The 24,124-nt window shown below is 57.7% G+C and overlaps 2 protein-coding genes and 1 long non-coding RNA gene across 8 annotated transcripts; all 3 read right to left on the bottom strand.

Moving 5' to 3' along the window:
- Positions 1-4,263: 4,263 nt before the first annotated feature.
- On the bottom strand, positions 4,264-6,038 carry LOC121105366. The gene is made up of 2 exons (XR_005837807.1): positions 5,732-6,038; positions 4,264-4,743 (listed from the first exon to the last, which is right to left on the bottom strand). It is a non-coding gene; the product is annotated as an uncharacterized LOC121105366 (long non-coding RNA).
- A 1,367-nt stretch (positions 6,039-7,405) lies between these two features.
- SMIM41 (small integral membrane protein 41) lies at positions 7,406-7,681 on the bottom strand. Its single transcript, XM_040641925.1, has one exon. The coding sequence runs from the start codon at positions 7,679-7,681 to the stop codon at positions 7,406-7,408; it is 276 nt and encodes a 91-aa protein (XP_040497859.1).
- Positions 7,682-9,588: 1,907 nt separating this feature from the next.
- On the bottom strand, positions 9,589-15,930 carry ATG101 (autophagy related 101). 6 transcript variants are annotated; one of them, XM_008704600.2, is made up of 5 exons: positions 15,912-15,927; positions 15,213-15,335; positions 12,485-12,739; positions 12,103-12,355; positions 9,589-10,290 (listed from the first exon to the last, which is right to left on the bottom strand). In XM_008704600.2, exons 3-5 carry the CDS (start codon positions 12,538-12,540, stop codon positions 9,886-9,888), a joined length of 714 nt encoding a protein of 237 aa, XP_008702822.1. In that variant the 5' UTR covers positions 12,541-12,739; positions 15,213-15,335; positions 15,912-15,927; the 3' UTR covers positions 9,589-9,885. The 6 variants fall into 6 exon arrangements, with proteins under 6 accessions (XP_008702822.1, XP_040498428.1, XP_040498429.1 ...); XM_040642494.1 differs by lacking the exon at positions 15,912-15,927 and adding an exon at positions 15,632-15,756; XM_040642495.1 differs by lacking the exon at positions 15,912-15,927 and adding an exon at positions 15,626-15,742.
- Between the last annotated feature and the right edge of the window lie 8,194 nt (positions 15,931-24,124).

The following is a 24,124-nucleotide window of genomic DNA, read 5'->3' as shown; positions in this document are numbered from 1 at the left end:
ATGGCGGACCCAGGGGGAGCTCACAGTCACAGCCTCCCCTCTCCAAGCCCGGGAGCTTCTTGCTGAAGGGGACGTGGGGGTAGGGTGGGGGCTGTGGGGGTGGGGGAGGGGGGCTGTGGGGAGGGGGGGGCGGCAGCCACAGGAGAGGCCAGGAGGGCAGCTAAGAACCCAGGGGTTGGTGATCCCCGGCCAACGGCTTGGACCGAGGCCAGGCTGGAGAAGAGTGAGGGGTGCGCAGGAGGCCAGGACATGGGTGCAAGTGTGGGCCACCTCTTTGGAGAAGTTTGGCTACAAAGACGAAGTGCCACGCAAGGTAGTAACTCAAGGAGCCCTGGGTGCGGAGGAGGGCTATTTTAAGCTGGAAGAAACCTGAGTGTGTTTCGGAGCCAGAGCCAGCAGGAAAGGAGCGATGGAAGGGGCCTTAAAAAAAGGAGTGGAGGAGGACCAGCAGCCCCATGGGGCGGCGGGGTGGGAGGGGCGCAGAGGCGGGAGCGCACCCTCAGCGCCGGGACGGGCCACACTAAACCCCTGGCTCCCAGCAGGTGTGCTGCAGATCTGGGGACAGAAGCGGAGGCGGCGCTGTCTGCTGGCGCCTGTGCTCTGTGAGAAGCAGGAGGCGAGGACATCCGAGCAGAGTGCAGGGGAGGAGGCAGGGCAGGGTCTGAGAGCGGGGGAAGGTTTGCCGTAATTCAGCTGGGAGACCGAGACAGCTGGAGTGAGGGCCAGGCGCGGCGAGGGTCCACTGGGTGGCCATTCTTGGCGCCATCAGTCTGCCCCGGGGCTGCGGTGTTCGCAGGCGCTCTGCAGTCAGGTGGGAGTCAGAGAGCTGAGAGCTGCCTCCCTCCAGGGCTGAGGTTCCACCGGGAGGGCTCCATGGGGGGAGTGAAGTCAGGAAACGGGCAAGCGCAGGATTGAGGCATGAGCAGGGACTGGAAACTGGAGGGGCAGGAAGGGGGGGGGTCGCTGAGGAATAAGGACATAGAGAGGGTGAGGTCAAGGGACCGTCTTGAAAATGTCTGAATGTGCAGGTTGCAGGCGGTGTGGTCACAAAGCACAGGAGCATCTCAGTCGGGGTCTCCGACCCAGAGGTTCTGAGCCATGTCCAGACGGACAGGGACTCCCAGGTGTGGGGCGTGTGGCTGAAGCCTCAGCCCTCCGGGCAGGAAGCGGGACTCCCAGAACGCTGTCGCTGTCTGCTGCCCCTCGGAAGGGAAGCCCAGTAGCCATAGAGTAGGGTGAGGTTCCTTTGTGCGTGTTTGTGTTGTATTGTTCTATTTTACCTAGGCAAGGCGTGTGTGCGTGTGTGCATGCGTGCGTGTGCGTGCGTGTGCGTGCGTGTGCGTGCGCGTGTGTACGTGTGTGCGTGTGTGCCCGTGCGTGTGTGTGCACGTGTGGTAAGCATTTGCACAATACAAGGAAGAGTGCTATTAAAAAGATGATAAACCCAACCCCCTCCCGACAGTGGGTTCCCAGCCCAGAGGGAACCACATTCCCAGTCTCTTCTGAACGGAGGCTCCTTTCTTCCGAGGCAGAGGGAGGTGGCGGGCTAGCTCGGGTTGCCTGTGTGGCCTAGGGAGAAGCCTTCCCCACTTGCTCTGGGCAAGGGCTCAGGCTGAGGCCTCTTCCCAGCACATCGGAACTGCTGGGGCAGGGACGCTCCTGGCCACCCACTCGGTTCCCAAGATTTTTCTGCCCTGACTACCAAGATCGCCCGCTCCCCTGCTCCCCACCCACTTGCCTGGATCCTAGTCCTCTGCCTCCTCACCAGCCCCTCTCCTGCCTTGCCTTTCAGTGGTGTCCTGCGGGGCGGCAAGCTCCGGCTCCTCCCATCTTGCCCCAACGACCCCACCGAACCAGACCCATTTCCACAGCTCCGTGTTCTGGCTCCAGCAACATCATGGTCCAGAACTCTCTCTGCGGAGCCCCAGCCCCATACACCAATTGTCCACCCGACAGCGCCCCTTCAAACTCAACACACCAGAACTGGACTCGTCAGCCCTCCGCTCTGCCTGTGGCCCCAATCTGCAGCAGCCATGAGTTTGCTTATGGCCACCCAGCCTCTGTTCACCCCACAACTGAAACAGGCCTAGATTTGGTGAGGAGAGAGCCCCTTCCTTTGGGTCCTGTGGTTTGGGGTGTCTTGACACTCCCCCCACACACACACATACTATGAGTCGAGCATGTGACTGAGGCCTAGAACATTCTATCCTCGAAGCATAGTACTTCAGGGGGAGTACAGAGTCAAACAGGCCCAGTCTCAGCTGCTCCAGGGGTTTGGGCTGACTGACCTGAGAGATGACCCCTCTCTTTCCTGATAGATTTGAACCTGACAGGCTATAAAGCCAACACCTGGCCTCACGTGGAGGCTGAGACTAGTAACATGGTAACGTGCACGCCTACTGTGCGTTTGCTCTGTGGCAGGTGCCCGACATGCACGAATCTCATCCGTCCTAACAAAGCAATGCGCTAGCATCGCCCAGATCCCACTGCTAGTGAATGTGGGACCAGAGCCCAAATCCGGCTGTGTGATTCCAAGTTCCTGCTCTGACCACAAGACGCGCTGCCAGAGGCTGACAGCAGTGAGCAGACCAAGCCCGGAGGGGAGAGAAACCAAAGCCCCTCTCACCTCTGAGACCTGAGTCACAGCAGCCCTGAGGCCAGGGTGACCCCCAGGCTTTCCAGTTACATGGGCCATCAATTCCCTCTACTCAAGCCAAATAGCCTTTGGGTTTCCAGTAAATTCAGACCCAAAAAGTCCTAACTGATAACACGTCACCTCGGTGGGTGGCAGGCATCTCCACCCACTCAGTAATTCAGCACAGGAACTAGGTCCTCCCGTCCTCCTTCTCCTCGTCCCCCATCCAACTCGTGACCAAAGCCTGAACCCTAAATATCACTTGGATCTGTCCCCTTGCTTTCCACCCTCGTCCAGGCCATTATGACTTTGCCGGTTTGGGGGCTTGGGTTTTTTTGTTTGTTTGTTTGTTTGTTTTTTAGATTTCATTTATTTATTTGAGAGAGAGCACAAGCAGGGGGAGCAGCAGAGGCAGAGGGAGAAGCAGGCTCCCCGCTGAGCAGGGAGCCCGATGCAGGACTCGATCCCAGAACCCTGGGATCATGACCCGAGCGGAAGGCAGACGCTTAACCGACCGAACCACCCAGGCGCCCCGACTTTGCGGGGTTTTGATCATGGCCTCCTTGCTGTCCAGCCTGTTCCCACCCACCAGCTTCGCTCCCGATCCCCTAAGATCCAGATCTTGCCATGTCACTTGGCAGCTTGAAACCCCCTAGATACCTCACTACCCCAGGGTAAATTCCACTCCCCTCCAGCCGCCACCCCTCCCGTCTCATCTCCCTTCACGCCCTGCTCTACCTACCCTGCTCATAGGGCACCCCCAGCCCCACAGCCTCCGCACCTCCGTCCAGAATGTTCTTCCCCTTCTCCGTCCTGTGAGGGCCCACTCAGGACACCACCTTCTCTATGACACTCTCTGCTCTTGACCCTGTTGACCCTGGGCACGACTCATTGTCTCTGTTCACTTCAGTTTTGTGGGCAGTGCTCTTTACGGGACTGTGAGCTCCTTGAGGGCAAGGGCTCTGTGTCATCACCTCCTCATTACCCCCCAGGTCCCAGAGCATGCCTGGCACAGAGCGGTCACTCAGTAAATACTCGTGGAAAAGATGAATAAATGAAGTGTTCCCAGGAACAGGGTGGGTGGTTCTACACTTCTTCTCCGGGGATGGTCGGGTTCGGGGGGAGAAAAATAACATCTCATGATAATTACAGGGTAGAAAGCCTCGTATCTATGGACAAGCACATTACCTGTTTGATCTTCACAAGGATACTGTTGCCCCCATTTTATAGATGAAGAGACGGAGGCTCGGGCTGGTTTACAACTAGAATTCAGTGCACACACTCACAAACCCACTCTCATTCCAAAGCACCTCGGGTTAAGGCTGGGCTGTGATTACACGCCAGTACACCCATCGAAGGAAGTGGTGTTCTTGCCCACACTGGCCACTGGGGGGCAGCCGAGTCCCGGCGTGAGCGTCACTGTCGGCCCCACCTCCCACCCACCCTTGGAAAGATTTGGCTCCAAGGGGAATAGTCGCCACTGAGGAGAGGCCAGGGCAGAGGGGCCATGGCTGCAGCTGCTCTTTCAGGATCAGCTAGAAACAGTTCAAACTGGAGGGAGGGTGGGAGCAGGATACCACTAATGCCAAGAGTCTAGAGCTGAAAACATAGACTGTACACCCCACACTCGCATTACCAACGTATTTAATAACAAGCCACAGGAAGTGAGGGATAGGGCATTGCTGGGGCACCCAAGATCTCCAAATGGACAACACCGACCCATAGCCCTCAGCGGGGGACAGGTCACTGGCCTGTCAGACCACAGCAGCTGGTATCAGAGATGGGACGGGGGCGGTACTCATGTCGTCGGAGGCCCGCAAGTCAGGGGGCGTAGGCAGCCTCCGCGCTGAGCACCCAGGGTGTATGTCCACTCGGGTGCCCCGGACGTGCAGCAGCTGCTCGAGGGGCTCGCTCATCGCTGGAGCACTGACCTCCCGGCCCCACGTCCACGGGCACTGCAGGAGGCTGAACAGAGCAAATGAGAGGGGGGCCGAGTGCCAGGATCGCAGGTGGAGGCCTCAGCACAAGCCAGCTTTCTCCCAGACTTTTCTGCACCGCTCAGGGATCAAAGGCAGCAGGAGGAGACAGACCACGCAACGCTCAAGAACCTGTAACAGAGAGCACCCCATCCTTGCTGAGGAATGGACTGGATGAACCCCCGACAGCCCTGTCCAGCTCGTGGCGAAACTCATGAGCCACAGGAAGGTTAAGGCAAGATCACCTGTCTGGGCCCCAGCCTATCCCTCAGGGACAGTGCAGGCTAATGGGGCCTGCTGGGGGTCCGGATGCCCAGCCTTACTCCGTGGCGCTCAGACCACGGCCACTCCCCCACCTGTCACTCCAAGCTGCAGCCTGAGAGTTGGGAAGACAGCAACACTCATTCCCCAATTTTCTAAATCTTTTTCCTCAGTCGGACAGCCTTGGCCAGGGTCAGAGTTCCACAGCAAACATCCCAGTATCTTCCCTCAGGAACATCGAGGTCCCTGGCACAGGCCACGGCCCGGCTCTCCAAGCACTGAGCTGATGGGACAGCAAAGGCAGGAAGCTGGATAAAGAAAGCCTTTGCCTACCCCCTCGGTCCCCCGACTCCAGCAGACACGTGACAGTGGGGGCACGGCCCTTCCCTCCACCAGATCTCTCTACACCCCTACCGCCAGCCAGACTTGAATCCAAACGCCAATACAGAAGGCACCCCCCTCACCTCTGATCCCTCTGCTCTGTCCCCTTGGACTGTGTTCCCTAGATACATACCCCGGCTGACCTTCTGAGCCCACCCCCCCACCTTGCGGTTTAGGCCAGAGGAAAGCTGAGCCCAGCTGGCTGGGGAACAGCTGCCAGCAGCTGGAGGGCTGTACCCAGCAATGGAAGGCTAAGAAGGCCGCTGGGGAAGAAGTGTCAAGAGGGAGGCAGTAACAGGGGGGCTTTGAGCTCCAGCCCCAGGCACCATATGCCCAATGAGGGTGTGTATGTGAAGGCTCATTCTGTCACAGAGAGAGGTCATACTTTGCATCAGCATCTCGAAGAGTGGTGGGAAATCAAGGACAGAGCAAGAGGAATAACCCGAGGAGAGGCCTTCTCACTCAGGGACGCCCTCACCCGCTGAGCTCGGAATCGGGAGCCTCAGGCTTGGGTTCCGCGCTGGCATTCACTGGAGCAGGTCACTTTCTTCTCTCTGAGCGCCCCCATTTGCAAAATGAAGGGTTCACCGTGGATATGGGAATTCCTCTATCCCCGCTGGGGCAGGAGAGAAGAGCACAGGGTGGAGAAAGGGTCGAAAACCAGCAGAATGTTATCAGGCAAGGGGGCGAATGAACCTGGATACAAGAAAAAGAGGGCATTCTCACCCCACGTCCGACACGCAGCCCAGGGAGGTGGACCGTGTCCCCCAGGTCCGGCCTGCCCCCCTGATGCCAGGAGCAGTCACACGCACATGCCCCTCACTGCCCTGGCCAGCCCTCTCTCCGAGGGGGTGGCAGTGGCATCCCTGAGGTGAGAAGTCCGCAGCTCAGCAAGGCCAGTGTGGCACAACTTCCTGGGATTAGTGCTAAATCCTGGCTGCTCTGGGCACGGATCACACGTCGTCAGCTTCACAGCTGCTCGGCTACACCCTGCCCACGCCGTCACCTTTCCCTCACCAGCCTCCGCTCACATGCACTGACTCCCTTCTCAGAGGGAGGCTAGGACCCTGCCTCTGCCCTTGGCAAGCCACAGGTCAGAGGCATCCCCAAAGAAGAGCCCCACAGAAGCCCCCCGCCCCGGGACCCCACAGGTACAACACTGCAGAGGAGAGACAATGCCCAAGCCCTGTGGCTCCACCCCAGGTGGCCTTGGCCTGGAATTACCTTGTCTTTAGGCCACCCAGGCCCTTCCCTCCAGATGGTTCTTGTCCTTGGAGAGACAGAGGCAGGAGAGCCAGATGGAGCCCCCACAGCTGGGAACCCTCAGCCCCAGCTTCCTACAGCAATGTGCTCATGAGGCCCCCCAGCTGTCAGGAACCTTGCCGTCCACCACCTTCCCCACAAAACCGCAGAGCTCCTTGCTCTGGGCCACAACTGCCACACACCCCCCCCCCCGCCACGCCAGAACAGGGTCTGAGGGAGGGGAGACCCACCATACCTCCCCATTCCCCAGAGTCATGGAGGCCCCTGGCTCTGCCATAAAACAGGACCCACACTCCCATCTCTGCCTCCAAAGGGAGGCCACGGTGAGGAGTCTTACTCAAACCCCTGTCTAGGGACAAGGCTTCAGGAAGGAGAGGAGGAGGAAGCAGAAGCCAAAGGCCTGGGTGGTCCGAGTTTCTGTGGCAGCGACTCGTTCAGCCTCCCAGTGGCATGGGCCGTGCTAGGGCACGCGGAGCGGGGGCTTAGCTCCAGGTGACGTTGGGGCAAAACGGGAGTCGGGTACGTGCAGGGAGGGGCTCCAAAGCACACTGTGGCCCCTCCAGACGTCCCCCTCTGATCCGCCCTGCCTCCCTCTCACACACGGTGACCGGCTGTTCTAGAAAAAGGACGCAGGAGAGACACGAGAGGGTGGCAGCCTCTTCCCTCAGGTCCCGGCACACCCAGCGTTGCCGCAGGGCCCACCCGGTGGTCGTGCAGAGCCGAACCCGAGTCGCTGAAGAGCTGCCCCCCACCCCCCGTTCTCACCTGCGCGGGCGCCAGCCTGGGGATGGGGGGCGGGAGGGAGGACGCGGCGCCTGCGCTCCGCAGCAGCCGTCGGGCGCCCAAGCCTGGGCGGCCCGGAAGCCGCGACCCTCGAGCGCAGGGACGCCTAGGAGTCGTCCTCGCCTCCGCTGGCGCCGCCGGGCTCGGCCTCGCGGGATGCGCGCCGCTCGCGGACCAGCATCGCCGTCAGGCCCTGGGCGCGGAGGAGAAGGCCGCCGCCCAGGAACAGGACCCCGCAGAGCACGAGCAGCGACAGCACGCCCAGCACCGCCGCCTGCACGACGTGCGGCCCCTCGGGGGGCTCCGGCGGCGCCCCCGACTGGTTGCAGCAGGAACTCAGCCAGGTGGCCGGGGCCGCAGCGCCCGCCTGCGAGCCGTTCATGCTGCGGCGCCAGCTGCCCAGATGTGCGCGGGAAGGCCAGATGTGCGGGAGCCCAAGCCGGCGGGCGGGCCCGACTGCACAGGGGAGGTGCCCGAGGGGCGGATCCCAGGCGCTGTTCGCTCCCACCCTGCGCGCAGCCTCCAGGCTCCTCCAGCGGGGACCACGGGCCAGACTCCCCGGCCGGGGTATTCTTTCTTGTCCCAAAGACCTCCACACCCACGCGTGGGAATCCAGCCCATGCATCCAACCAGCCAGACCCAGAGTCAGGTCCCGAAGGCCTTTCCTCTCCCTTTGCAAAGGAAGTCAAGAGACAGCACCTCCCTCAGAACTGAAAAAATCTTCCAGACCGCATCCCAGGGTCTGGTGGGTGCTGCCCGGCTAAGCAGGACACAAGACAAGCAAGCATTCCTAGGCTGTCCCTGAGCCAAAGCTCAATACTGCCGGGTGGCTCAGGGGGCCACTGGAACAGGAGGCAAATGAGCAGCCTCCAGGACCTGAGGGGTGCGGATCCTTACTCCTCCATTGTCCTTTCTGGGCACCCCTTGGAGTTGGACAAGCAGCCCGGTGCCTCCTTGGGCCGGCAGCAAGGAAAGATGGAGGGTAGGGGGAATTCAAGTCCTATCCCCATTCCTTCGCTCAGACCCCAGAGGTCCAGTTACCTACTGGTGAGAAAGCAGATTTGAGTCACCAGGGCTCCTGTCCTGACCTTGAGTAAATCAGTCCCCTACCTCCGGGAAATCATAATGCCAAAATGTTGGAAAGGTTACTGTCCTGTAAACCAAGGGGAGCTCACTGCCAGTGGAGTGTCCCATGGCCAACCTGGGGTCGGGGTGGAGCAGAGTCTGGCTGCAGGAAAGCAGAAAGTCTCAAAAAGCTGGGATGGAGGGAAGACCGTCCTGCTCAGGTCTCCTGAAAGACAGCAACCTTGAGCTCTCTTTTTAAAAAGTAAGTCACAGCCAATAAACAACTCTATCAGCCAACCAACCACTCAGAAGGGATTAGCTGATGGCTAGCTTGGGAGGAAAAGAAGATCCCCAGACTGCAGCAGGCCAGGTAGGGATTACACACCATCAAGGACTTGCTAGGAGATGGCCTTCCCCATCTCCAAAGCCTTGAGAACCTCCTGAGTCCTCCCAATGCCCCAGAGATCAAGGGCAAGACTTCACAAGATCTGTTGTGAAATATCACAGGGTCAGGGTGGCTTGGAATGGGGAAAATGTGCACTTCCTGGCCACGCTGGCTACCTGCTCCAGGACCACAGGCAAGACCCTCCCACCCCCCACCCCCGCTCCATGTAGCTTGGTACAACTGCCCACATACAACCCAAAGGTATTCTAAAATACAGAATCAATCAGTAAGAAGTACACAAAAAGGAGTTCACGGATTTTGAGTACGCCCGTGTAGAAAGGAGTGTGTCAACAAAGCAGTCCTAACAAGCAGCAAGGGCTAGCCCGACCTGGAAGTGTCATCAGACACCTGTCTCCAGTTGGCCAATCTCTCTCCAGAGAGGGAAACCCCCAACTAAATGAGTTTTCTGGTGCCACGTGGGGACCTCTATGTGCTCTATGAAGACATAGAAAACACTCTGAGGGTCATCGTGAAACCAGACCAGACAATGTAAAAGGCAGGATATGACAGCTTCCTTAGGAAGAAGAAACAGCAATCATACCCAAAAGTCACAGCTGCTGATCTGTGTCGTCATTCATAGGACTGACCACCGTGACACCTGGGTGGTTAACACCTGCTTATGTGAATGTCCAACAAAGGACCAAATTGGTCCGTTTCACTCTATCCCATCCCCCCGTTCCCTTCACGCTGGAATACCCTTAACACGCGCCTGCACCCTCCCAGGTCTGCCGGAAAGTGTTAACGCTTCAGAGCAGGACACAAGCCGAGGGAGAGATGGCTCAACCTAAACACGTTCTCAACTTTATTCACCATCCTAGCGATGGCCCTTCCATACGGTGGAGGAAGGGGGACCCCCACAGGGGTGTACAGAGACAGCGGAGGCCAGATGTGACCATTAGCAAAGGTTAAAGGGATGACCAAAGACCGGCAACCACAAAACAAGGAAGCCAGGGGTGGCCATTCCAAATCTCCTCAAGGACCTGGAGCAGGTTCCAGAGCCCCAAGGGCCCCGCGGTACGATCCCCAGAAGCCAAGGTCTGCAAGCCGTCCAGGAGAGCCCGTGGCCCCAGTAAGGCCTAGAGGGCAAGCGTGTCTTTGATGAGTCTGCGCATGGTGGTGGTGACCGAGGTGCCCAGGGCATCAGTGATCTGGAAGGAAATCTTGTAGAGGTAGGGCTGCACATCCCGCAGGCCTGTGTCAAACACGTTGTCCACCTCCGACTGCGTGGGCATCTTGGGCAGGTACTCGTGCCGGTTCATCACCTCCACGATGTTGATGACCTTCTCACAGAGCTTCTCGCCCACCTTCTCCCGGCAGATCTGCCGCTCCTGCTCTGTGGCCAGGGCGACCACGTGCACCTTCACCGTCCACACTTCCCAGGGGATGCACTCGTCCGAGAAAGGCCAGCGGGACTTCTTCTTCTGATAGAACTCCAGGGACATCTGCCCCAGCCCGTCGCCCCCAGAGTTGCGCAGCGCGTCCTGGGGAAGGAGGGACAACGGATGAGCAGAGCGAGGCTCTGGAGCAGCTCTGGCCCTGTGAGCGCCTGCTTCCTGGGCCCCGGGGGCTCAGGCTCTCCTAGCTTTGCTAGTCCCTCGGGGAGGGCAGGGAAGGAGACCCACAGAGAGCAAAGGATTTATGTGAAGTGACACAGCGAACAGCCAGCCTAACCCTGAATGCTCCAAGCAAACCAACAAAATCTGTCTCCAAAGAAAAGCAGAACACGGGATTAAAGCCCAGTGATCCTTAATCAGAAAAAAGGAAACCAAGAGAGGCACCTGGGTGACTCAGTCAGTTAAAAACTGCCTTTGGGACTCAGTGGTGGGGGGGGGGGGGGAGGTCAGCTTCTCCCTCTGCCCCTCCACCGCTTCTCTCTCTCTCAACTAAATAAAATCTTAAGGGGGGGGACCAAGAAACAGAAGGGATAAGGAAAGGACAGACCAGACCTGGCTTCTCCCTCTTCTCCTCTGAGAAGCAAATGAGACCATCTCCCCCAATAATTCTGCCTATCCCCTACCTCCAGTGGGTGGAGTGGCCCCACACTCTGCCTCCTAGGGCAGCTGGGACCCTGACGCACCTTTCCATCTGAGTTAAGACCAACTCGGAGGGTGAGGATGCTTCCCTCAAGTCCTGAACCGTCCGTCAAGGACTAATTCGCTCCTTTGCAGACAAAGCAAGGTCACGGGATCCTGGCTGGTAGTCATCGTGGCTAACAGTTCCACAGTGCTTGTTCTGGCACCGGGCGGGTTCGAGCACTTGACGTACCAGACTCATGTAATCAGCACAGTGCATATGCTGATGAGCCAGGTACGATTATCATTCCAATTTTACATACGGGGAAACTGAGCCAGGGAAGTGGAGTCACTTGCCCAAGGTCACACACCTGTCGGGTCATAGAGCCTGGCTCCAGAATCCATGATATGTACGTGACTCTTACAGGCGTCTAGAGGACCAACGGCTGACTGCCACAGCCTCCCCTGAAGAGGGACTGGGAAACTGTTATGAACTTACCCTGTCAGGTCTCAGAGGGACTGGGGAGTGGGAGTGGGGGGGGACACTGTGGCCTGGGAGAGGGTCCACCTCCGGGCATGAGCACATGGCGCCCGGCACTGTGTATGGGCTCTTCACACATTTGTAGAACGGAAGCCAGACAGACGACCCTCCACTTCTGACCTCAGACATGGGGCCTTAAAAAAAATTCCCTCTTACTTGAAAAGTCAAAATAGCCACTCCCTGCAACAGTGAAACACTGCAACCCTGAACGCAAACAGATTCCCACTGCCCGAAGCGACTAACATTAGCAGCCCGGTGTGTCCCCGCCAGCCTCCTCCACACCCGCACAGGCACATACAGACATGTGCCGCACTGCCCAAAGGGACGCTCCGCTGGACGGCAAGCGCCTGCGCCCAGCAAGCCTCCCTCTCAGGGAATTTCCCAGGGGAAAGGAACTTCCTGAAGGCGAAAGTGGAAGCAGAGAGGAGGAGTCAGTAGAGAGCTGAAGGATCAGACAGAACGTCCAGCCCAGGGAGGCGATGAGCACCCTAGGGAACCCGATGTCCATGCCGCAAGGGCTGCCTGCTCTCCTTCCCTGGGTAATTTTACCGGCCCCTCCCCCCTGCCCCCCGCCCGAAGCCACCCTCCCCACAAGGAGCGCTGAACACACACGCGTTCCTTAGAACGTGGAAGAACCCAACAGGGACACTCGGGAAGGGTACGCCGGTGCAAGAGCAAGCTGGGGTGGAGGGGCATTTGAGGTCCACCTGCCCCCCGCCCCTGCTGGGCCACACCCCTACCTTGAACTCCCCGACCACCTTGCGCAGGGCACGGTCCAGCTCCTCAGAGGAGACCCGCACGTAGGTGAAGTCGATGAAGTCACAGTCCACGTCCTGGGTGCCCACGGTGCCAATGGAGTAGGTGCCCTCCTTCTTGTAGTGGAACTTGCCCGTGCTACGGTGCAGGAGCACTGTATGCAGCACGGCCAGCATGGCCTCCTCCACCTGCCGCCCCTCCACCGACACCTCCAGCACCTCCGAGCGGCAGTTCATCCTGCAGCCAGGGGCCCACACCCAGTGCGGGACAAGAATAAAGATGGGGGAGCTTCACCCCAGCCAGGGGCCACCCTGCAAGAGCAGCCAGGTCAGCAAGCTAACACTTTCTGAATGATGTCCCTGTTACCTGTCCGCTGCCTTCCTGGCCCGGCCAGCCTCTGCCTCCGTGGCACTTCTCTGCATTTCGACCAACACATTACTACCGGGACGACTCTCGGGCTCAGAAAGGGAGAGAGCTTCAAAGTTACCAGTCCAAACAACCAGCCAGGGCTTGACTTCAGGACGGCGTCCAGCGCAGTGTCCCACAAAGGCTCGCTGCGTGGCACCTGTCAGGCACCGGCCGCTTGAGGCGAGCACGGCCCCTGCCCTCGAGGCCGCAGGACTGCAGGAGAGAAAAGCAGGTGAATGCCGCCTGACTGGCCAGAGTACAAGGCACGAGTTCAAAGAAAAGGAAGACTGGAGTCTGACTGCCTGGGACCTCGAAGGACCAGGTTAAAGCATTTGGGGAAGAGTCAACGCCTCACTGTGCCACGATCAGATCTGTGCATCAGAAAGTGAACCGGATAGGGGCACCTGGGTGGCTCAGTCGTTAAGTGTCTGCCTTCGGCTCAGGGCGTGATCCCGGCGTTGTGGGATTGAGCCCCACATCAGGCTCCTCCGCTGGAAGCCTGCTTCTTTCTCTCCCACTCCCCCTGCTTATGTTCCCTCTCTCGCTGGCTCTATCTCTGTCAAATGAATAAATAAAATCTTTAAAAAAAAAAAAAAAGTGAACCGGATAAAAGGTGAAGAATGGCTCTTTACTATTTTGTGGCCAGAAACTGCTCTGAGAAATCAATAAAAACTATGACGACTGAGGGGCGCCTGGGTGGCTCAGTCAGTTAAGCGTCTGCCTTCGGCTCAGGTCATGATCCCAGGGTCCTGGGACCAAGCCCCGCAACGGGCTCTCTTCTCCCTCTCCCTCTGTTCCTCCCCACTACTCGTGCTCTCAAATACATAAATCTTAAAAAAAACAAAAAAAACAAAAAAAAACCACGAAGACTGGGCTTTGACGCCTGACTGACACACACGCACGTCCCAAATCTCACCTAGTGCCAGGTCCACCCACAGACTCTGGAGTCAAAACTTTCAGATTTAAGGCAGAAAGGCTGGGCAAGAGGTCCAGTTAGAGGCCCCGACAGTACAGACAGTTACAGAGGCAGCGCAAGGGGATGTGGACGAGTGAAGTGCAAAGTGTGGGGATTTTCATGTCCAACAGCCCTGGGTCAAACCCCAGCTCTCCTATACCTTGCTCTGTAATCTCAAGCAAATCACTCAACCTCTCTGAGTATGTTTTATCTGTAAATTTGGATTCTTGTGACGATCAAATAAAATCACATATGTAAAACACAGTACAATAGTGGTTAAAAACAGTGACTTTAAAGCCAGACAGCCTGGGTTGGAAGCCCAGCTCTGCCACTTGCTCACTGTGTGATCTTGGGCAAGGTACTTCACTCCTATGTGCCTCAGTTTCCCGAATCCACATAAAGGGGACCTACAGAAGCTACCCTGAAAGGACTGTCCCAGGCAGTGGAAGATTTAGCATCTATCAAGCACTCAGCACCTGCCAAGGAGTAAACAGTAATATCAGCCACTATAATTCATTACGATATCACTGTTGCTGAGAGAGGACACAGCCTATGATACAGCACTGGTGGACCCAGTGGGAAGGAAAGAACACACCTGAGAACCAGACCTTGGTAAGTAACTGACTATGAGCCCCAAAGGAGAAGCAATAGTCACATTTCTTGCTGAGCGTTCAGCTTACAAACCTGCCCTGATGGGGAACTTACCACCTCTCACAGCAGACCATTCCATCTTTAGACGGCTCTACCCAGATACTCCTTCTACAGAAGAAATCCACCCCTTCGTGATTCAAACCCCTGGTCACAGTTTGGGTATCAGAAGCCACACAGAATAAGTCTCACCCCTTTTCCACTAATGCGCCTTTCTGATATCTGGAACAATTCTTCCATCACCCTTCACCCCTAGCACAGGTTAAAGGTCCCCAGTCCCCATACACATCACAGCCAGACATCACATCTTATCTGGCAGCTCTCCTCTAAGTGTATTTCAGTTTGTCTCAAGCCCCATTACATAGCAGTGCTCAGTGGAAAGGACGAGGCAGTCTGCGCACAGCTCCGAGAGATCAAGATGCCTCTGCCTCTCGGCTCGGCTACCAGCGCGGGTCTACCTGTTCCAGCAGTCATCTCTTCACAGGTGTTATGCTGTCTTGGCTCTCCCACTAGACAGTTCATTGAGGGCAGGGACTAGACCCTACTCATCACTGGAAACTCAGTGCCCGGAACCTAGTACAAAGTAACTGTTCAAATCACCCTGACCGGGAGGCTTCAGCTCCTTCCAAGAGTTGCTGGATTGATTTCTCCTACACTCAGGAGAAGTCGGGCTCTCCCGCTCATTTCTGTTCTCTAGTATAACTCCCTTCAACAGGCTTCCATCTAGAGGCTCCCAGCTCTGGCCCAGCTCCCCCTTCTTCCACCACTTCCCCCTCTGGGGTCCCCCACAAACGTTCACCCAGGCCACTTCTTTCTTTTGCCCCACGCCCAGGCTCTTCCCTCATTATTGAACTGCTTTAGGCAACACTCCTCCAGGAAGTCGGTACTGACCAACCCCAGCCTCGTTCCCACAGCAAGCCACCTCTGGTCTGTGATGAGCTTGTCTGTCCCCTTCCCTTCACCCGCGCCTCCGGTGAGCAGGGAGTCTTCTCTGGGTAGTCTCATCCCTCCGATCCCCCCAAGGCCCAGGTCTGCAGAGCACAGAGCCAGGCTGGAGCCCAGGGCATCCCGATGCCCACTTACGCGTACAGGCTGGAGCGTGAGTCCCTCAGGCTCGGACCATGCCCTTGCCCCTCCTCACGCGCAGGTGTCCCCTCCGCAGGCGCGCCTCGATGTCCGCGCCGGCGACTAAGCGCAAGAGAGAGACTGAAAGCAAAAACAGAAGGCTCAGCGTCAAGACACTCCGGCGGGCCCCAGGAAGGGCCTCCCGCCCGGGTCCCGTGTCTCCCACCGCCACCACCCGCCACCCGCCGAAGTGCAAGGTCCAGGGAAGGAGCTGCCTCCTGAGGTCCCGGGAGATGCGGGCGGGGGGCGGGGGGGGGGCTCCCCGCGCCCAGCCTGGCCGCGCTCGGGAACTCGAGGCGCGCCGTCCCTCCCACCGGCCCGGGGAGTGCCCGCCCTCGCACAGGGGAAGGGGGCAGACGGTTGGCACGGACCCCCACCTCTCCGAAGCCGCGACCGGGACCCGACAACCAAGCAACCGCGCACCAGGAGGGCTCGACCACCGCGGCAGGAGGCGGCACCGGCGGCGGAAGTCCGGACCTCCGCCCCCGCCGGCCGGGCGGGTTCCACCGGCTCCGTGCGCCTCCGGCGGGGGCGCGAATCCCGCCCGGCCGGGCCCCGACAGCAGCGCAGCCGCCCGCCCCGCCTTACAGCCACGCCGGCGGACACAGGGAGCCACACACTGCTCCCTGAAAACGTGCTTGATTTTGTCTTGATTACCTCGCTCGGATTTTTTGAGTCGATGGTGAGAAGTATCCCCCTCATTTGGACGAGTCCATTCACTCCCACCACCGAGAGTGTTGTTGTGGTTCGGCTGGAACACGCACTTCCGCCATAGAGATGAGAGGGAAGGAGAGGCCGGTGCGCTCTGTGCCGCCTCCCCAGGCGGAGAGGAGTCATCGGCGACGAGCCTGCCCCTGGGACGCTGGTCTGTCTGGTCTCCAACTCCGGGCGCACAGGCCTGGTCGGGGCACCGATCGCCCAAGATGAAGGGCATGCCATCAGGAGAGGGGGCCCGGAGATGAGCCCACGCCAGGGCGCTGCATGATGCCGCACTCATGGCAAAACTTTAGCTTGTCCAACGTGCATAATAGAATCCCCGGCCCCACGATGCCAGAGAAAGGGGCTTAACCTTACTGTGTTTTCTTCATGCTGGAGCAGTGCTTGGGGCTCTACCGTGACTGATCTGGTGGCAATTCTTGTAAGGCTCCTAATTCTGCCATTGCCCCCCGTGTGAGCCCCTTGACGTCACTCATCCTTTCTGATTTTCTCCTGTATAAATAGGGCGCTGTTGTGAGGATCACAAGAGAGAATTCATATGAAAGATCTCTGTGGAATGTAAAGTGTTATACGAATGAGTCCGTTTTTAGTGCTCTGTAACTTCTGGGAACGTGCTTGGTTTTCCATGTAGATCGTAAGCCCTGGGCAGGCAGAGGTTTGTCCGTCGTTTTGTTAATGCCCACAGGGCCTGGCATGCCCCAACCGAGACCTGCTTGAGTAGTTTACTTGAGGATTAAGATGCTCATTTTCCTAACATACCCTTTCTTTCCCAAAATAATAATAGATCATCTTTATTGAGTGGAACGTGAAGAGCACGGTTAAAGTGCTTTACATATGTTAATTAATTTAAGCTTGATAATGATCAATACTAGAAGGCAAATAAAAGAAACTGACGCTGGGAGAGGTTAAGGAACTTGCCCAAGGTCACCCGGTAAGTAGCCGAGCCTGGGGTTCGAATACCACCACAGAAGTTCTCTTTCTGGTTTCTTCGCCCTGACCCTCCCCATGCGCTACCATTCTCTAATACACACCACTCAAAGCCTGCTTTCTAGGGGGAAGGTGCCTTGATCAGTAGCATTTGCTAGTTTTCTACGATGGCTGATTTGAAGCTACAGGACATCCCGGAATGCAGAGTCCAGAACGGATGAAGGATTACATTTTGATCTCAGAGGTACAGTGGGCTCTCGAGCACCAACCAGGACCAGCTGGCTCCAGTACACCCTTTAGGCTTCCCCTTCCACCAGTTTTTCTTTCTTTCTTTCTTTTTTAAAATTTTTATTTATTGATTTATTTGTTTACGTGTTTAGTTATTTATTTTAGAGAAAGGGGTGGGGAGAGAGAGTGTGAATGGGGGAAGGGGAGGGGAGAGAAAGAGGGAATCTCAAGCTGACTCCGCAGTGAGCACAGGACTCCATCTCATGACCCTGAGATAACCACCTGAGCGGAAATCAAGAGTCCGAGGCTTTAACCGACTGAGCCACCCAGGCACCCTCCCACCAGTTTTTCTAAACCCCCACAAAACTCCTTTTCTGGCTGACCCCCGTCCTCATCAGTTCCCTGTGCCCTCGCCCTCCTCCCCATAGTTGGGCCCCTGTGCAACCTTGGTCTTTGGTTTGTCTCCGTCCCAGGTGCAGCTACGTCTGCCCTGGCAGCTTCAGGAAGGGGAAAGCTGCCTTCCTTACAGACCAGCAACCTCTTTGGGAGCCTGGACTTAACCAGGAGGAATCAGCATAAAATATTGCGAGAGCGTGTGAGGAGCCAAAAGAGGGAGACCCAAGGAGGTTAGAACCAGCCCTGGGTGGGTGGGGGGATCAGAGCCTAACTCCCAGAGACTGCCAGTCAGTGAAGGGAGTGGCTGATTTCTCCTTTACCCCTGACACCCTCCATCTCAGGGACCTTCGAGGCCACAGTCCTGACATCATCATCATCACTACTCCCCATCACTGAGCCTTGTCAGGCACAACACCAGCACTTCAAATGCCCTATTGTGTTGATTTCTCCAGCTCTTTGAAGGTAAATACAATTTCCCCCCAATTTACAGATAATGAAGCCTAGGCTCGGTGGTATGTAGTAACTTACTTCCATGGCTAATTTTCTATTTCAACTTGCCTGTGCCTCAGAGTGCCCAGACGTTTGATCAAACGTTATTCTGGGTGTGTCTGAGAAGACGTTTTCTGAATGAGATGAACGTGTCTGGTAGACTTGGGGAAAGCAGACCACTGCCTCCCCTAATGAGGGTGGGCCCCATCCAATCAGTTGAAGGCACAACTCGCATAAAAGGGCTGACCCTGCCAGGAATAAGGAGAACTCCTGACTGCTTTCAAGCTGGGACGCTGGGTTTTTTTCCTGCTTCCAGACTTGAACTGAAACACCCACTCTTCCTGGGTCTCCCGCTTGCCGGCATTTGGAACTATACCCCAGCTTTCCTGGGTCTCCCATCTGCTGACTACACATCTTGGGACTCAGCCTCCATAACCACAGGAGCCAATTCCTCATAACAAATCTCTTTCTGTAGATATACGTCCTATTAGTTCCGTTTCCCTGTAGAACCCGGACTAATACACTCGCCAGGGCCACACACTCCTCTGTCCTCATTCCACCCACTCTTGTCCCTCCTCCAAAACTCACCCTGTCCCTGGAGCCCTTCCTGCCTGAGGCTGAAGCTGAGCCCCTCACCTGGCTTGTCTTGGGGCAGATGCTGGCCAGTCCTTGCCCCTCTTACCTCCCCAAATCCTTACAGGGCAGTGCACCTCAGATCTTGGGCCCTACGCCCGTGTGGGTGGTCCTGTCAGGGAGGGAGGGTCCAAAAAGACTGTGTGGAATGAATTATCCCACCCTATGCCACTCTCTTGATGATCAAGATGTAATCTTTGTTGTTATTTTCAGAGATTTTATTTTTAAGGAATTTCTACACCCAACAGAGGGCTTGAACTCACCGCCGGGAGTTCAAGAGTCTCATGCTCTATGGACTGAGCCAGCCAGGCGCCCCTTCAAGAGATAATCACGTATTCATTCACTTATTCATTCATTCATGCCAGACATATGTAACTGTCCACATGCCACGCCCATGTCATGCCAAGGTGGACAGTGTGGCGCTCTGGAAGCTCAAAGTCTTGCAGAGGAAATGGACCAGGGGCTACTCCCGGGCAGGAGAACACAAGACCTGGCATGAAAGCGACGGCAGCAGGCTTCACAGGGACCAGAGGGGCCTGGGATAGAGGCTACTGCTGTCAGTCTCGACAGGGCCTGTGGGAGAGAACGTGATACATTGAGAATGAAGTAGAGGCCAAGCCCTGCTTTTGGCAAGGTGCGCGGTGACTGGACACCAGAAGAAAACTGGGACAGAGCACGGGATAGCAACGTGAGGGGATGGGAAGGAAGGGGGGAGTGGTTCCAGAAAGAAGTGGAGCTACAGGGAGTTTATTAGGGGAGAGGGAATCCTGGAGAAGGGGAAAGAAAAAGGCTTGGGGAGAGGTCTCTTTGAGAGCCGAGGGTGGAAACTGAGGCTTGAGGGCGGGAGAGACAAAGACAGAGAGAGCGGACGTCTCAGTCAGAGCCCAGCGCCACGGCCGGCCAGGCAGCAGGGCGGCTGACTGAGGCCCTCTGAGCCAGGCCGGCAGCAGAGGCCCGTGGAGAGACCCTGAAGGCCAACTCAAGACCTTGGGAGTAGGCAGCTGGCTTTGCATGGTGACTGTGGCCTTGGATGGCCCCACCCCATCCTAGTGTGTGCCCAGGGGAGAGCTGAGCCCTGAAGCTGGGCCTCCAGGCCACCCCCAGTCGCTCCGGAGCTGACCCCAGTGGCGTCACGGGGAGTGACTCAAGCCCCGGCAACAACAATGAGTGGGACTGACGTCAGGCCGGGGCTCCTGACGGTACCTAGCCTGGCCGGGTGGCCAGCACCCTGTCTGCTGACCCTCTCCCCCCGGGCCAGGCTGCAGGGCCACGGAGAATCAGCTGTGCTCTTCTGACATCTTCCCCTCTGGGATCCCAGGGAAGGGGCTCCTCCATCGCCCACCCCTACAGCCCCTCCTCCGAGGCAGAGGAAATGGCTGGGCTTCCGACAGGGTGGCGGAGAGCGTGAGAAAGAGGCACCTCCCAGCCCAGACCTCATCAGGCAGCCTCTCGACCTGGCCTGGGCTGGGAGGTACCACGGCGGCTGCCTGTCCTCCTGCGGGATATGGGAATCTGCATTTTGGTGTCCGGGAAGGGTGGTGGGTGTCTTTCTCTGGGAAGGTCTATATGTTTGTCCCTCTGGCCAAGTTGGGGTGGGGATGGGGCTTAATTTCTGCGTCTGTCCTCAGGGGTAAGGCCTCTGTCATCTGTGTCCTGCAAGACCTATGCATCTGTTCCTTTGGGAGGCATGCGTGTATCTGTTCTCTGGGCCAGGGGAGCCTGTGTGACTGTCCTTGCAAAAGGAGAGAGTATTTACCAACACCCCCCCCCCCCGGTAGGGGTGGTCTCTCTATGTAACCCTGGTTTCTTGTCAGGCCAGGGGCATCTGTCTATCCTCATAGTACCCCAGTTACCCAGGTTGAGGTCCAGGGCTCCAAGGCTGGGCTGGGTGAGGACCTTGTCCCTCTGATGTACCAGACTAGGAGGCCAGGGACTGTCGGCACCCCGCCTGCCTGGCTTGCAGCTGGGCACTGCTCCCTGCTAACACAGCACGTACCCAGACAGCCCCCCCCCACACACACACACCCGCCCCAGCACTCCCCTCTCGACCCAGCTGCCACCCCCGGCCCCTGCCGTGCCTGAGTAGGGGCTGGACAGTGCCGGCGCCTGGGTCAGACCTTGAGGAGACCTCAAGTGGCCCCTGTCCTGAAAGGGTCAGGGCCTGGCAGGAGGTGAAGGGGAGCCAGGGTGGTAGGGAGAATAATCAAGCACGGGCCTAGGGGTGGGGGAAAGGAGGCAGAAGCCAAGGCTAAAGTCTCCAGGGCACCCCAGTCCTCAGGCCAGCTCTGAGTCTAGCTGGAGAGCCTGGAATGGGCCTCCTGCCCTCAGAGTGTCCCTGGCTGTGTGGGGAAGGAGACATTGGGGGAGCGGAGGGGGCTTTTGCTCAGCCTTGCGCTAACTCCTTCCTGGCCTCGCAACTGGAGGCTGGGGGTTTCGAAGTCCCCCTAGCCAGCCTAGACCTTACCCCAGCAGCCCCCAGCCTGGGGCCAAGGCAGGACACGGCAGAAGCCTGAGCCTAGAGCAGGGGTGAAGGCAGAGGTTTGGCGCTGGGCTCTAGGGGGGACAGAGCAGCTGCCAGCTGCAAGGCCAGGCCTGGATAGGGCTGGAGGGTGGACGCACAGAAGCTCACCCCTGCAGCCTATCTTCTGAGGAGGCTCTGGGGTCTCCTCCGCCGGCAGGGACTTCGGGAGGGGCTGAGGCTGGTTCAGATTTAAGCTAAAACTCCCTGGGACTCCCTAGGCCTGTCTGTCCCATAAAGGGGACCCAGCACTGCCCTCAGCCGGGACATGCCCTACACAGCTGCCTCAGGGCTGCGGAACGACGTCACTAACCACCTGCTGACCATCCAGCCACCACATGCGGCCTCCCACCTCTGATGGCCTCTCGCAGGCTTCCCTCTGCGGCCAGAGAGCAAGCTGCCACACGGCCCAGCGCACTGGACACTCAGAGCCGATCGTGTGGCACAATACAGCTCAAGTACGGGTGGTTGCCTGTGACCTTCAGAAGCTCCGCAGCCTCCTCGAGGCCAGCCTTTGCCACCTCCTCCATGACCAAGTGCCAGTGGTCAGAGCCCAGGTACGAGGCCGTCTCCTCCATTCCCGGCCCCAGAGCAGGGTCATCAGGCACAAACTCTGGAGTCTAGAACCCCCACTCGGATCCTAGACCTCAGAGCCACCCCAACCCCAGTCACAATGGCACCTCAGGGCTGGGGAGGGGGCCGGGGCCTCTGGGCACAGGGCCCAGCGTGGGCGGGGTGGGGGGGAGACAGGGAGGCAGGCTTCCTGGGTCTCCATGTGAGGACAAACAGCAGGCTTTGAGGCCTTGGAAAATCCCGCCTGGGATTCCAGGCCCTGCCGGCGTCACTGCCTTTTGACTATTGTCCCTGTCGGAAACGGGCCCAGCCCCCGGCTAGCGGGGACAGAGCAGCCATTGTGAGGCCCCACCAGGCTCAATGCCCCCTTGTTCGCCCTCCCAGCCCCTAGCAAGACTTGGAGGCCAGTTCTTCCAGTTGCTCAGTGGAAAAGAAAGGGCCTGCCTCCAGGCTCCAGCCCTTGGGCGGGGCAGGGTGGGGCAGGGCGGGGCTGGAGAAATCAGACTCCCACCCTGTACCCCAATCACCAGAACACTGGAAAGGAGCCACCATCCATGATGGAGCTTCTTTCATTTACAAGGCCCTGGGCAGGGAAACCTAGTGGTTAGGTATTGAGACACACCCTGCTCTGCCGCTGAGAAGCCAAGTGACCTTGGGAAAGTCATTTCCTTTCTCTTCATTTGTAAAAGCAATAGCTATGATTTATTGAGTGTTTGCTTCACACCAGGCACTGTTTGAAACACTTTGTATACATGCATTCATGTAATCGTTGTAGTATCTTTATGAAATAGATACAATTATGTCCCTATTCATAGATGAAGACACCAAGGCACAGAAGTATCTTTGGCAAAATTCTACAGCTAGAAAGAGCTGGAGCCAAGATTTAAAGCCAGGCAGTCCAGTTCTAGGGTCCTCGCTCTTTACTACTCTGCTGTGCTCCCAGCCCATGAGGTGGGGATAACCACACTTTCCCCATGGGGTGGTAGTGAGGGTTGGAAATGACAAATATCATACGAAAAGAACTTAGTGCTTGATGGAACCTGCTATTATTGTCACTATGGGGTTTAGATATCTATACAGACCAAGATTCTCCATTGCCCACCCCATACCCAACCCCTGCCTCTAACTCAAGCCCCTAAATGGCCCTTTTGCCTTCCCCAAGGGCCTGCCCTGGGCTCCACATCTGTCAGTTCTGAAGTCAGGGGTACGGAAGAGAGTGACCCAAAGGGAGAGAACTCAGTCCAGTCCCACAGTTGGTGGGAGATTTCCCAGCAAGCTCTGCTCCTAATCAGAGTGCTGCTCCTGGACCCATTGAGCAGATGGGGAAACCGAGGCTCAGGGAGGAAGAGGAGCTTCTCAGAGAGCAGCACGGAGTTGGAGGCAGGGCTGAGAATAGAAGATCTCCTAACTGCCCCCCGCCTGCCCTGCACCTTGCCAAGTGTGTGCCTTGACAAAGTCTCATTCAGGGGCTCTGGTGGGGGGTGCCAGGGACACATGCTGGAGGGGTGGTCACCATGCGCTGGGCCCAGGACTCCCCACCCCAACCATATGTGGACCCTGCAGAAGGCCTGGGGCTGGACGGTCTTCCTAGAACCCGAGCAAGGGCTTGTGCTTGATAGCCCCTCGGGGAACCTGTGGGCTGTGGCTAGAGCACGGGGAAAGGCCCTTGATCCCATCCTCGGCAGCAAAGCCCTATTTTGTATGACTTCCAACCAGTCAGGGGCCACAAAGGTGGAGACTCAGAGTCCTGGGCCAAGGGTTGTGAGGAACAGGTGTGATAGGCGGTGCTTTCGGGCCTCCTACCAGGTCCTTGAGCAGGACTCAATGCAGCTAGACAGACACTAAGCACAGTGAAGGGGGCTGGACCCTCCATGGCTGGAATCTACCCGGGGCCTCTGGTTGGGGTCGATCTAGGTTCCTGTTTCTCAAAAAAGTGGCCCCGAGACCAGAGGCATCACAAGCACTCTGGGTGCTTGGTAAAAGCGAAGATTTCTGGGCCCCCCGCCTCAGCAAATCAGTTTCTGACATAGATGCTAGAAACCTGCATTTTAAGCCAGTTAAGCAACTGATGAGCTTGGGAGTTGGAGGACCTACACAGGAGCACCTGAGTACAGGTGGGAACCCCAGAACGATCTTCTACCCAAGAGGACGAGGGCCACCAGGAACCCGGATCTTATTGCTGGGGTGCTAGGCAGGTGGGAAGGAATGTAGAAAATGCAGATGGGAAAAAAACTTGTACTAACAACTAACGCCATCCTGGGCGGCCCTTTACCCAGCCCCAGGCTCAGCCCCCCACCCACGCTCCCGGACTCCCAGCAGCAACAGGAGGCAGGCTCTGCCCCTCACCCTGTCCTACAGACATGGAAGCCCAATCAGAGACCCTGGCTCC

The sequence above is a fragment of the Ursus maritimus genome, unplaced genomic scaffold (genome assembly GCF_017311325.1).
Source record: "Ursus maritimus isolate PB19 unplaced genomic scaffold, ASM1731132v1 scaffold_26, whole genome shotgun sequence".
NCBI classification, from domain to species: domain Eukaryota; kingdom Metazoa; phylum Chordata; class Mammalia; order Carnivora; family Ursidae; genus Ursus; species Ursus maritimus.
Note: the sequence above shows the minus strand (reverse complement) of the source record. Positions and strands in the feature narration are given on the sequence as shown.